Raw genomic sequence first — 15,866 nt, forward strand, 5'->3', positions numbered from 1 at the left:
TGAGGTGTTGTTGATCACCACGATGTTGTGCACTATAAAAGAGTAACAAAATGGGTAAAAAGGGGGCATAGCGCCTGGTACTATGGTCTTTGGGCGTACGATTTCGAAACAGGTCACGCAAATTCACGCTAATTATTAGGGTGTAAAAACCCCTTAACACTTAAAAGTTGGTTGCGGGGGGGATTTAGAAACGTTTCTACAACCTCCCTACCCTATTTTTACTTTTGAATTTGATTTGGTGCCAAGCAAATTTCAAAATTAGCCGCGCCAATTCAAGCTAATTGTATACGCTATATATTTAACCAAAAAATGAAATGGGGGGGGGGTCTGGTGTAACGTACCTAATATAATTATTATTAAAATATATTTTATTTATTTGTAAGTATACGGGATAAGCCCCGGTAAGGGTTGTACATTGCACGTTAGGCTTACCATAATTTAGAAAATTCTGTGACGTAAATTATTATGTTTCGCGATGTTGATAATTAAATTGGTCTTTTGATAAATTCTTCTAATTTTTTTTGTTTTTATAACGCTGTTAAGGTGTTACGTGTACGCGTAAAAACATGTTTTTAATTAGTTCTTCACAAAGGCGTATGTGTCTTAGGGTTTACGTTATTATTTTTTGTTCTAACGATTTTTTTCCATCCTGCTGTGTTCATCTTTGAGCAAGCGTGACCCCAATCCTCAAGTCCCGTTCCTTCGGTCCTCTGAAATTACGTATGCGTTTGGCGAGTTATTTTCGCGCTATATACGCATTAACCTCTCCACCTCCGCAAACTGCGCATTGGCAAACTAATATATTAATACAGACTTGGCGTTTCGCCGATGCGATGAAAACCGAAAACCCGTCCTTCGGCGGTAGACAGCCGTGCGTGTTTAGAGTGTTAAATAATGATATTATAATATTAATATTATTATTATTATTATTATTATTATTATTATTATTATGACACTGCGTAAGACGGCGCCTAGTGTAGGCAATTGCAGTGCACTCGCGTATTCACCGCAGGAATACTACATACCTATAATACACATACTATATTACCAACTATTATGTTATATCCATTTACACGGACGATTATTATCTTTACCATCTAGGTGCATCGGTGTATGCCACGGTCAATGCAACGACGTGCTCGTGTGATGATGATGATAATAATATGAAAGGTTAAGATCGTAATGCGCATTGCGATAAAACTGCATTCTGCACTGCAGCGATATTCCGTCATTCGACCTCGGCGATTTCGAAATGCAATTTTCAATGTACATTTTGCACATTCATTATTTTTATTATGATACACTGCAGATGTATTGTAGACGGATTTAGCTTGTTATTTCTTTTAGAAATTATTATTTTATTTTTTCGTACGCGTATAGAACGGGGTTACGCGGGCGCTATTTGGCTATCAATCTATCGATTCTATCGTTTCCTTCTCTATTGCTGTTTAAGAACGGTCCCGTGATTTTAACGTTCGACTACGATATCGCGCATTTGTTTTATCGATGTTGAGCATCCCGTTTTATTTCGCTCGTCGCATCGCGTAATCGGCAATTGACTACGTACCTGTAGTGTTTATATCTATTATTCCACAGATAAATGCGAGTTTAAAAACGACCGAATATATTGAAAACTGTGAAGTGAATCGCAATTGAAGCTATAGCGTATTATAGATAAAACGTCGTTAATTTCCTCAGTAGTGTTCTTAAAACCAACAGGACACGCAATAATATAATATGGCTACATAAACCGTAAGCACTTTACGCGTCTTTACTGCCCGTTCTTAAACTTTAGATATGTACAATATAATTCTGTACTTTACTTTGTTGAAGGTCCCGCAACGGTATTCGATTTTTACAGAAATAAATAAAAATAGGTAAAAAGTAGTACAGGTTTCTATAACGATGACGACGGCTACAAATAATAATAATGGTCGTGGTCGTTTTTCAACATTTGCCGACCATTAAAATATTGACTGATCGATATATCGGAAACGATATTGAATATTATGAGTATCTAGGGTGGTGGTGAGGAGCGAAGGCCTTTGCAAGTTCTATGTTGTTTTTTTTTCGTTCCCTAAACAGCTAGTCGATACATGATATTTATGTACAATATATTTTATATACCTGCTGTATAGTGTGTAACTATGTACGAAAAAATGGACATTATTATATTTCCAACCTAACCTAACGTGGAAATCTATGCAATATATATACAGAGTTATTATCTTGCCGTTCTTGTCCACATAGATATTTTTTTTTTTACCAATAAACATGTTTGAAAAACAATGTTAGAAGATAAATACTGTATTTGTGAGCCATCATGCCATTATTATCATAAATCATAATAATGTTTGCTTTACTCAAAGTAAAAAAATAAATAAATAATTGTTTCATAAACTTTGGGATACCTGATTTATAGAGCTAATATGTGTAAATATTTTATAAGTTGAATTGTTAATTTCTATTAACTATTCAAATACGATTGGGGAAGTATATTATATAAAGTTTATATACATATATATTATATATATATATTGAAAATACGCGTTGATACGCAGTCATATAATATATACATATAAATAACGTTAAGGTTAAAACCAAATAAAACAATTTTCTGTCATTAAGCATATCTCTATTAAACAAATATTATTTTTATTGTATTATTATAGCTGCGTATAAGTTAATTTTCTCATCGGTCACTTACACATCCGATATTCGTTTTCATATACCGAAGTTCGTCTTGGTGTATCTAGTTATCATTTAATTTTTCTGCGTGTAAACTTAGGTATTGAAGCTCATTTTGACTTTATTGTTATAAATCCAACCTAAGTTATTGTAATCCATATATTTAATATGCAATAATAATAATAAATAATACCCACGTTGAAACGACCAAATATGGGTACCACGACTGGTGGCACTGTCAATTACATGCTTTTGTGTATACATATATATCGTACTAACCTAACCGACGGTGACGGGCGTAGAGGTTCACACCGACATCCTATAAATTTGGCCTTTAGATTTTCACTCGACGATCTCAGACGGACACGTCCGCTTCCGGTCATTAAAAGGCTTTCGACCCAATTAATCCCGGGCCGCTGCCGCCGTTGCCGGATACGTCTTATCCAAGGGAAAATTTCCAAGAGAGAGGAAACGCCAAACATAAATCTGACCTTTGGACTAACTTAATGGGGGGTAACGCGTTCCGGAGTATGAGTGAGCTATGAACCGCCATCCCGTGCTGAGCTGGTGGTTGGGTGGTAGAATAGTGGAGGATCAAACGCATAATATCCTATAGCATGGATTTGGTCCCATAGCAATGTATGGTAGTGAGAGGTCATCCAATGGCGATTTGCTTCTCGTCATCACCACGCAGCCTTAACTCTGCAATTTGTCACGCTACATGACCAATTCGATATCCCAACGATGTCATAATAATTATATATATATATATAATATAATATTATATAATGTGCTAGAGACCGTGCGATCAAAATATCAATCTCCGGTGGTCGGCTATATCTATTATTTATAGTTTGCCTAATCGAATATTATATAATATACCTACATTTCATTTTACCGACTGAGGATATGCACGAAATATTATTACAATGTAATTACATTAATATATGTTTTGAGCGGTTCCTCTCCGCACTTTGACGAATCAACGTGTTATTGATTTATCATTTTTATCAAACAAAATCGATCAAATACTTGAAAAAAAAAACTAATAATTTAATATGATTTATAATATGTAATTACATAGTAAAGTACTATATTGATGTTTAAAAAAGACTGTCAAATAATAAACAACGAGGTATGGAAAAAATGCACCAATGTAAAAAGTTGGATTTAAACTTTAAAGATTTATCGAAAACAGAATTCGAACTCGCTAATTATTATTTGTGTTGATCAAATATATAGTAGGTCGTTTGAAAGAAAATGAATTAAAATTTAACGAATTTATATACCCACACAAACAATGTTAATCGGCTGATTGCTACGTACACACTTTCACGTCCACGTCTATTGTTTACGGGTTTGTAAAACATCACTTTGCATTGTTAACACTTAATATATCATGTCCCTTGTGCTAAAGATGTTTTTGCTCACACGACTGTTTGTATATTACTGTTGATTTATAGCCTTGTCGTGATTGCTAAGCATCGCAATCAATGTACCTGAACAATGCTGCAATCGCAGTGTTTCGTTACCAGACGCATTTTTCACCAATCGAACATGGGCATTTAACATTTGCGGTATAATTAGTAGTGAACCGATTCCACCTACCTATGTCCTATAAATTTTATATTTGTATGTAGTGTATAATACAGACACTCGTCGTCCTTTCACTATAAATAATGCAATACAACCCACCAACATTTTAATAGTGACATTTTTTTTTCGTTACAATATAGCACTGTGCCACGATTGTATAATGTGTACGTATATGTAATAATATATTGTTAATACATTATTTGCGTTGTATAATATTTAATATTATATTATACTTGTTCACCTCTTTTTGAATTAATTTTATAAACGATATTGCATAATATATACATACTAAATATTATTGTATCTGAAATTTGGAAAATAAAAATATAATTATTGTAGTTGGAATATTTATTCCTCGATTTAATCCTTAGATTTTCCAGATCCTATACAGATTTCTTTCCATCAAATATTTTAACCAATTACAAAGTCTATGAAAGAGACTATAATATATGCTCTTAGGTCAAGTCCATTGTTTATCGTCTAGAACGACGGTTTGTTTGTATGCGTTTGATAGTTGTATTTGAAACGTCATGGGTACCATTATAGATTTTCGTTACGTCCTATTCTATTTTGATATATTATAATACCAATACCTAATAAACAGTATAGACAACACGTCCGATATTCACTTTTAGATATTGTGTATAGTTAACCCCGCGTGTTTTCCAAAATAGATATTATTGTGTTTAGAATATTGATGGGGAATTTCGTGTTGGCGATTACTGCGCACGTCTGTTTAATTAGTTTCATATTTGAAATAATTAATGTACACACGTTGAGATGAATTACTCAATTACGCGTCAGAGCATTTCCACCGGCTATTGAATAACGTGGCTTGTTTGACGTACATATACACACGGCGCTGATGAAATCATGGCCGTCAGTCGTTAATTCGTCATTCCGTACGATTTTCGTGTCTGCAACATCCTTCAAACGTATTTGCGTAACGTTTGACTCTGAATTTCTCACAATTCTGATGAACTATTCGCGAATGTAAATTGTTCGGAAGTTGATCGATCCCGGTGCGACGCTGCCGCTTCGTATAACTAAATAAATATCAATAAAATATTTTGAACATATAAATAAGTAATAACATTGTCGTTAATGACCATTATAATATATTGTATATGACTACCTATATATAATAATATTTATATATCTATGATTTTTTCCCTTCAGCTCATCTCAAAACTCAGCTTGAAGAGTACTCGGAAAACTATCCAAAAATTAAAATCGTCCGCGCCAAAAAAAGAGAAGGACTTATACGAGCCAGGCTGATGGGTGCGAGGTACGCATCCGCACCCGTTCTCACATATCTCGACTCGCATTGCGAGTGTACCGAAGGTAAGTCCCGTCGACATCGGAAAAAATAAAATAATATAAAACGATGTTAGACGACGTCTTATATATATATATACTTATATATTTCATTTCGTCTCGGATACTTGCGGATTTTCGAAATGGCAATTTACGCGAGAATTTAGTGGTCAATAACAAAACGCGCGCGACAATCTCAGCCCGAAAATCTGTGCCAGAAACAATAAATTTCAATATCATCGCTTGATGTTCATCATATTATTATTATCCCGTACCGTCCGGAGAATATAACGCAGCCGGCAGACGTAATAATCATTATTCGTCTGAATTGTTTCGAAATCCGTTCGTACCCGTCGCATGTTATGTCGTTTAATGTATATTTATGTATACTATATATATATATAGTCCGCACACGACCGTTGTTGCTTTTCATCATAACACATACCTCCATATATGATATAAAGTAAATGGGCTTTTATTATTTTTTTTATTTGGAATCGCTTTTACACTTATTCGAGGTCTTGTCGTGTGTGGTATTGTGAATGGCATATTATTTGGCAACAGCTTTGCTAACGTTTCCATATATTTATAATATAGATAGTATATATATATATATATATATATATATACCATCAGGCGCGGCTTAACGTCTTCGCGGTCACTTCGATTTATTCGTTTAACCACGGCTTATTTTTATTGTTTTTTTACATCTCATCAATATTTTTTTCTTTTCTGTCGGCCGAATAACTTTTTGATCAGTTTCAGAAATTATATCAATAATTCTATATTTAATTCCAAGTTCGCCAATTCTCATACCAATGGTCCATTGTATTCTGTTAATGAGCTTTAACCTTTGAATTCATAAATACAAAATAATGTATTTTATACTTTTATCTTCACACTTTCCATTAAAATATAAAATACCACTATATAGTATATATATCGTTTCATTTCGAATAACATTTTGTTGATATTAAAAATTTTTTAATGTAGGTACTAATATTTGCACATAGTTAAAGTTGGTAATTTTATCAACTGTAATATAGTAATTGCGTAGGTAGGTATTAGTGTTTTTTTACAAACTTGTTTAACAGGAATTGAAAAACTTCTCCCCTTATATTAGTGTGCAAAGTATTTTTTTAATTTAATTTAATAGCGCCCGGTAAGTTCAAAATATAACAATAGGATTAACTATTCCACTAAAAATCAACGTTACTTTAACTATCGATATTGTTCTGAAATATGAGGTTATACATTTGGGGAAAAAAAAATATTCAATATAATACATTAAATATGCCTAAAATGCAACATTTTGCACTCGACATATTAAACTTGATTTTCCCGTAATATTAAATTTTATCAACTGTCATAATATTATAAAGCACAACCCCATCATTGGGTATATCAGTCCATCGAAATATTTCACACTCCCGTCTGGTGGTATATAATTATAATAGCGAGTTATGGTGCATATTGTAACAATTTAGTGTTATACTAACAGATTATATAGTCAAAACTATATAATATCCGTATACGTTCTCGTGCGATTGAAGCGTGCAATGGTTTGTGACGACTTTGGTGGCTATTGTTGTTTTTATTTCTCAGGATGGCTTGAGCCATTGTTGGATCGGATTGCTCGAGAAGCGTCGACCGTCGTGTGTCCGGTAATCGACGTAATCGATGACTCTACGCTGGAGTTTCATTACAGAGACGCTGGTGGCGTGAACGTCGGAGGATTCGATTGGAACTTGCAGGTATGAACTTACCTAATTATTTATTAAGTAAAAAAAAAAAAAACAAAAAACATAGTTACGTCAAAAGATAATAGATGTATATTATTATGATTTCCATTTACTACGTGCACGTAGTATAGAAGTCGAGAGTCAAGACGGACTATGAATTACTACGACCACTCGACCGTGGTTGATGTTTTTTTATGGCATATTATAATACATACAGTATGTATTATTATTATTATTATTATGTTATGTACATAAAACGGAATAAAGCTATTGTAAGCGACCCTTTCCCTCCCACCGTTTATACCCTGTATAAATATTCGCTTAGCTTTGCGGATATTTCGTCTTCTGGAAAAAAAAATATAAAAAAATTGTCTTTGTTCCTTTAAGCGCGCGCCGCGTTAATTAAAATCAAATAGGACCTTTTTTAAGCACCTAATTTCAAATACGGGTTTATTATGGGAAATCCTCTAGAGTCTTTTGAAACGCGAAGTCCATTATATTAAGTATAGGTTTACACGTTTAAAACTGACTATGCTCGTAATGTAACTAATCCACGAGTATATGATATATATATATATATATTATATAGGTTTAATATAATGTATATATGTTGTCTTGATTCGATTGACAGGCTTAACGTATCAAATATATGCACGTTGACAGTTTTTAAACAATAATTGGAAGACGTAGTCTATTAATTTAATTAAAGTCTGAAATCTTATATCGAATATAAAATATACTGCGTTGCATCACTGTTGTCCGATGACGTCAATATTTTGTGCATTATTTAGAAAACGTTCGAATACTATTTAATATATTCTATTATTAGATATATATTACATACGTGGCCAAAGTATATATAATTATTTGGCACAGTAATAACGATAATTTCGTAATTCCGATACTGGGCGGATTATTTACATATACTATTAAAAAAATCAACCTGTGTTTAGTTGCGAATATTTTTAATCGGAGAATATACAATTTGTATAAATTAATTGAAATTCTGTAAATTTGGAGAAAAATGTTAGCAGAATATTATATAATACACTTATTATAAGTAAACGAATGAACATAGAATATTGTCGTAAAACATTATTACGTTTCGTCGACTCCATAACGAAAAAAAAACAAAGTCCAACAAGGTGGAAAATCGAATCTTCTGATGTAAAATTACGTTAGCCAAACAATTTTTTTTTCACATAGAATGTTAATGCACAACAAAAATAAAGAATAATGTACGTCTATACGGCGTGGAATCACTAAAAAAAAGTAATATACGAGTAAATTTCCAACTATTTTCAACTTATATATTATACGCTTACCCAGTTGATATGATTTTCTGTTAAAGTATAAAATTCATCGGAAACCTGTTTCCAGCCAATACGCCTAAAAAATATTTACTAGTATTTAACCGATTATTATTAATATGTGTGTTTATATTAAAGTGTTCAGGTAGGTACTAGGGTCGAATATATCGTTTAAGATATCACACGTGATATATATTGCCGACAAATTATTGCCATCGACGGTGCCTTCGCCGCTAATACCGGTCTGACCAGACGCGAAATTTCGGATATAATTATATGCGTGTGGTCATGAACAAAAACGGCTTATTTGAATAAAATAATAATATGAATCACCATCATTGGCATAAATTAAAGGAAATTCGGCAAACAATATTGCAAACCAGTTGTATTAGAATTCAGATAATAATCGTACGATGCAAAGCCGTTAAATAAATAAGACCGTGGTTATTGTATCATCACAGCAGCATCTGTTAAAAATTATTTATCCAAATGACAGTCGTCGATTGAACCTATATATAGGGTATTCTAAATCTTAGTCGTCATGTAAAGATATGTTACGCTAAAACTCTGACCATTCCTGTATAGTGGTTAATGATCTCGAATGATTCGCGTGCGGAAAACGGGTAATTCCCTCGAGTTACATCATCGTCTTAATTGCAAACCCTCAAAACTGTGCTCGTTTAGTATGATCGTATTCGTATAGTAATTAATTTACGCCAAATACATCTATATACCACATTCGCGTCAGGTTTTTTCGGTTCGGGGCCCAGTCGAGTCGGTCGGTCAGGCTCAAAAATATCCTAATATATTTTATAGAGATATTTGAGATATACTTTACGTATGTGTATATATTTTGTATACTACGAGGTGTATGTACATATATATGTACATATAGGCATAAACTCGACGCCAATGTTTGGCAAACAAATTCGTCGCTAACGTTTTTGTCGTAGGTACTCTGCGCTGCGGGATACCTGATAACGTGGACCGCGAATGATAATTATTATCCTGGTAGTTCCGGGCGATATATATATATACACCTATATGATGAGGTTTTTCGGGACCAGAACACACACAAATCGCCTGCCGCGCGCGCGTTAAACATCGTCCTGGCAACCACCGACGGACCGACGTACACGTGGGCGTGTATACCGCGTGTTCGTAATATAGTGCAGTGTGTATGTTGTTCTGGTTTTTTTCAACTCCACCGATACTGAGATAGTGTACAAAACTCAAACGTATACTGTTACGGTTACGCCACAATCAAGTATTATTCATTACGCTTGGTAGGTACATATTATATTATATTGTACTGCATTTAGATGATCGATTTCATAAAACTATCATTTTTAGAATATTATAAACCTCCTCAAATTTCCTAAGACATTAAAAAATAGATTAACTATACAGTACAATTTTATATCTTACACTGTTAGGTACACACTGCGGATATAAGTTTTGCTTTGTATTTTAATTCACTAAACTTTCAATAGGATTGGGTAGCCAATTCTAAATTCTCATCGTCAAAAAATCTTTTTCTGGCATTTTAAATCATCTCTTCAGCGCCGCAGTTTCCTTAATTCACAGCGTTAACACTTACAATAATTTGCTTCGAAACTATACGAACTCAAAAATTATTTAGCCAAACGATAATTATTATTGAATAATATATTTCATATTATGTTTCAGCATCATATAGTATGTTTATCTTGATACAAGCTGGATTAACTAAATAATTTGTGACTTGGTGAGTGCTTAGCCCTCTTGCATCTCCCCCCCCCCCCACCCCCACGCATATATGTGCCTCGTCGATGGTCATAAATAACTGTGCTAGTCTGGTTATAGGAGTACAGCAGACGATCATTTGACGCATTTCGACGTCATGATTGCGGTGTGGTAACAACACAATACTAACTATTGTTTAGACGGAATTTAGTCGTACGCAATATAGTAAACAGATTGTCGGTTTAAGTATGATTTTTCTCTACTGCATTCGCTTAATCGAAGTCACGTCCATTTTCGTTGCATGAAATATCGTTTTCTCATAATTTCTGTCTTTTTGGTTTGTTTTATTATGTTCCTCTAACTATCGCAACTCCGGTCGATACCGCTAACATTACAACCGTTCGACACCCAATCTTATATTTTCTTAATATTCAAAAATATTGATCCACATGGCAAAGGTTTATCCCGCATTTAAATTAAAAATGATGATTTATATAAAATAAACATAATCAAGCATTTTATTTTATTGTACAATTTAAAGAGATTTTATAATAATTGCACACAGAAGTACACATATATATAGACACCGCAAATCCGACTTAAGGATGCGATGTATGTTTAATACGCGCGTGGTCAGTTAACGCGGTGACCGTCCCTTTTTGTATTAACATTCATGTTATTATGGGTATTATATATAGAGGAACCCATAATATTGGTATAATTAGTGCAAGTAATTATATTATTGTGTGTCGAGTTGTGGCAAATCCAACTGTCGAACAAAGTTATGCAGAAAAAAACAAAACGTCACGTTGACAGGTTGGCGACGATGACGACTACATAGTAGTGATTTATAGGTACTCATTTGCTTATTTCGTGTTTGTTTTTATTACGCACAAACAAACCATACGAAACAAAATAAGTGTTTAGGTACCCTTTCACTTCGGTTTATTACTACAACAGTGTACGCTGCTATAGAATCAAAATTAAAAACGCAAAAATTGAACTCAGCATTTCTATTCAAAAGCCAAGTTTATTGTGTTATATGCTCTCTATATAAATATGACGTTCGTGTGTACGTATAACATATAAGTATATTATATTTATAGTAATAATACCAATCCCGGTCCATCGAAACAATCCCTAGAGCTTTTATAATAACGACCAGAGCTCTCGAAACGACTGTACCGGTGTGGTAGAAATTAAAATTCGTCTCTGCTTGTATATTTTTAATTTAATATATCGTATGTACATACGTCCGGTGGAATACAAACGTATAGCAGCTTTTTCTAGTGACAGTCGAATCCCACTACAGTCGGCGGAGTTTATTTTAGTTTGTTAAAAAAAAATATTTATTATGTTATACGAATAGTATTTATTTACATTCTTTTTTACATCTGTCACTGTTAAGTTACATTTTTCGCATAACAGTGACATCGTTATAACTATAATTTGTGCTTTAAATTATTCGTAATTATGATGTTAATATATTATATAGGTATTACCTTTATAGGAATTCGCAGAAAATATTTTGATAATAAAAAAAAATGTATTTGTGTTTCCTTTAACAATATATATATATTTATGAAAATATTAGTGAAACTAAAACAAAAAAGTACGGTGGATTCACTAAACAAAAATCGATATATTCTAACGTAGTTATATATATAATAAATTCACAGCTCTTTTTTTACTTGCAAAAAATAAACATGAACCTATAATAAAACCGTGTAAATGACTTCTATACATATATCATCCTACTCCCTATGATGGCGACCCAGCTGAGAGTTATTTTTCTGAACAAAAAAATATATATGTAATAATGTACCTATTTCAGTTTATATTTTTTATTTCATTCGATTACAATATAGTATTATATCCCATCTGGGTCCTCGGAACAAGAATTAACAATTGAACACTAAAACTCAATACACCATGGTTGTATACGCTCAACACATGAACGTGTATGATCAAAGGGTGAAATATATGTACTATTTTGCGGGAAAAGGCTACGCAAAAACAGAAGTTTACACTCCGTTTTTCTTCCATACCAACGCAATACGAAATTGTTTGCTCCTCTATTCCTATATACTCTTGTCGTGGATTTTATTAACGGTATAAAAAAAAAAAACAAAAACAAAATATTTACGACCGTTTTATGTGCTTTTTATTCAAAGCGAAAAAATAATAAATAGAAATTAGAAATTCTATGTCTCGTTAATATTAATTATTATTATGCGCCCACAATATATATAATAGTACCTACCGCACGAGCGAAATATATAAAATGTTCAACTCGTACACCGTTCTTTTTGTGCTAGCGTTAATATCGTATAATTAGAGCCATCATTTATTCGCAATTTTCCTACTTATTTTTCACTTAACCCTCCTCTCCTCCTGCAGCAATATTTTAAAAGTGTAAATAATAAACACGGCATTGGCTTATATCATTTAGTCCATTACACTCTGGACACCTACTATAAGTGTGTGCCAGATCATGAATAATTCTGTAGGTACGCTTTTCCAAAACTAATTAACGTTAATTTCAATTATATAAACGCCATATATAAATACTTGATTAAGTGGCCATAACAAATGCGGAATTTAAATTCTTTGTTTTTAATATGTAAACGGACATTTTTGATCGTTACTGTTGCCCAAAATTTTAAATTAAATATCACAGAATTTTCGTAACTAACAAATTTCCAAAAAAACTTATCATTTATTTTACTAAACATTATTTAAAAGAAATTTTATATATTAACTAATAATAGCTTATTTATATTTTAAAGAGATCCAATAATTTACTTTGAACCTATTTTATTTATTTATTTAAGACAAATTGTATGTAATAATCGTATTTATTTTTATATTTAACTATGATTCTTATTTATAATTTAATGGGCTTACAATATATATATATTTTTTTTTTATCAAAACATAGAATGTTATGTTCAGTACGTAAAATAAAATATTAAAGGAAATCAAAATTATTATAATTAATGCATAATTTGTATAGAATCTATTAAAAAACGTTAGTTATAATTCCTTAAGATAACTTCAAATGTTTGTTCTAGTTTTAAGAAACTACCTATTGCTTTTTTCCTGAGCATATTGTAGCTTCCTTTAAAAAAAAAATAATGTGCACAATTCTTTATTAATATCTTTAAAATACTATAAGAACAATCTGTGAGGAGTCTCACGTTAAATTGTTAAGCCTTATGTACTAAAAGTAATTACCTATGCAATGCATTTTTAACTACAACATAATTCAACATTTTCGTGATTTTGATGAATTTAGTAAATATTTAACTATTAGACACGTTTAACGATATACGTTGTGACATTATTTTCGATATTTTATATAAACTTTGTATAAACAATATACGAGGAAAGTTCTATTAAACTGTCGAGTTTTTTTAAAATCATAAAAGTAAAATGTCTATAAATATCTCAAAACATATCAAAAATATTTTGAAATTTATTTCATGTCTAAACTATACATAAATATTTAATGATCATTTAAAATTTTTAATTATCTGCAGCCATTCATATTTTTTATAACTATACTAAATAACAAAATCGGTTTTGTTGGATATATACCGATTTCTCGTGATTATGTGTCAGTTTTTTAAAACTATTTTGAAAAATAATAACAGTTTTATTATATTGAGTCCTCAAAATATCAACAAGATAAAATTATCTACCAGAAGTCTAAAAAACATCCTCTAAGTCTTAACACTTTTACTGCCCCAAAATCTGACAACCCATTTAAAAGTAAAACACACTTTATTGAAAACCTCAATACATTCACTCAGAGTCTATAATTGTATAATTTAACCCGAGTCTAAGTTTTAATCGTTTGTTGCATTTAATTTTTTTTCCTTTATTTATTTCAAAAATAATGATTCTCTCTGAGTTTAAAAACATAAATATCTTATGTATTTGGTTTTATAGTTTTGTGGTGAAACGGTTTTATTTTTGTTGCCTAGATATATAATACAAGTCACGTTCGTATCTAAACGCTTATCACATTTCTTATGTATTTAAGTATCTCAAAAATACTATATTGATAAATTATAGAAAATCTTAAAACGTTTCGTGGCTGCGATGTCCATGCGTTATAATAATAACGAGCTATGTGTATATTACCATTTTAATATGACAGGACACCCGGTGGATTCAATTATATTGTTTAATTATAACAGTTATAATAATTAGTATTTTTTTTAAAATCGCATTGAATTTTATCTGATACAAAAATATTCGTCATGTTCCACATATTGATTTCAATAAATTAATCTCCTTTTATTCCCCATTAATATTATTAAAATATATGATCAATTTAAATAAAAAACAATCTACATATACTGTTGTTACCTACATATAGTTTATTTCCATGTTCTCCAGTCTGCAGTATTTATACATATATAACAATAGAATATATTAACATTTAAAACGCACTATCATACATGTTTATTATTAAAATTTTGTTCAAAAAATAAAAATAATCAAATGTACCTATTGTCTTATATTTTCTTTTATATATATATTATTTATAATTCTTGAACTGTTGTTACATAGTATGATTAAGATCAACAATAGCATGTGCTCACTACACCGTGGTTGAAGTCGAAGGCATGTTAAGCATTATAGCTAGTGCACTTTGTAAATATACCGAATGAAAAAACAATACACATTTTAAGTTTATTGTGGTAGTATTTTCGTCAAAGAGAAATAAGAATTCTGGTTTCATAAGTTATTATGAATATTTTTATTTGATGGATTTCCATTCGGGAAAAACTTATTGCAAAGTAAATTTTCAACTTAAAGCTACAACAAACTCATACAGAATGTAATTAAAAATAAAACATTATTGTATGTTATTTCTACTTTTTTTATTTATTTTACTAACAAAACTATTGTCTATTACTAAAGCTAATTACATTTTTTTATGACTTCGAAATTGTTAGAATTGTTTATTTTCTACTTTGACGGTAGGTATATTGTATATGTATTGATATATTGCAATGATATTCATTATTATTATATTTATGACGGTTCTATAAAAATATTGTCATAATAGATAGGTCAAACTTACTAGTATAATTATAACCTAATAGTTTCAACACGTAAGTATACATTTATAATAGTGTGTTGCGCAGGCGCGGATCCAGAAAAATTTAACAGGGGGTGCTTAAAAAAAAAAAATTGTCACACCTTACTATTTATTTAAATATTACCATTTACTATTTGATTTATTAGTGCTAACTTTTTTTTCCATAATAATTGTTATCGGTGCTTTCCGCCGTCGACGTGTGTTGTTACATACGAATATACTTCGAAAACAATTAACAATAATAGTTATTATTGTCGTATGTGACGGTGATAACGAAAAGCACCGATATTATTATTATTATTATTTTTATTTTGAAAAATAACAAATAATTTAATCTATAACATAAATTTATTTTGTTGGTGGCTAAATGAC

General features: G+C 31.3%; 1 protein-coding gene across 5 annotated transcripts in view; it reads left to right on the top strand.

Annotated features, from left to right (window-relative positions):
• Pgant9 (polypeptide N-acetylgalactosaminyltransferase 9) overlaps positions 1–15,866 on the top strand; it is a 129,310-nt gene that overhangs the window by 94,189 nt on the left and 19,255 nt on the right. For 4 of the 5 annotated variants that reach the window (XM_089225506.1, XM_089225502.1, XM_089225503.1 and 1 more), the window contains 2 exons: positions 5,464–5,628; positions 7,207–7,355. In XM_089225506.1, coding sequence (XP_089081632.1) covers positions 5,464–5,628; positions 7,207–7,355 — 314 coding nt within the window. The remainder of the gene's footprint in view (positions 1–5,463; positions 5,629–7,206; positions 7,356–15,866) is intronic. The other variant, XM_089225505.1, reaches the window with a different exon arrangement.

The sequence above is a fragment of the Diuraphis noxia genome, unplaced genomic scaffold, assembly GCF_037042655.1.
Source record: "Diuraphis noxia isolate RWA-SAM2 unplaced genomic scaffold, SU_Dnox_SAM2 contig0004, whole genome shotgun sequence".
Classification (NCBI taxonomy): Eukaryota; Metazoa; Arthropoda; class Insecta; order Hemiptera; family Aphididae; genus Diuraphis; species Diuraphis noxia.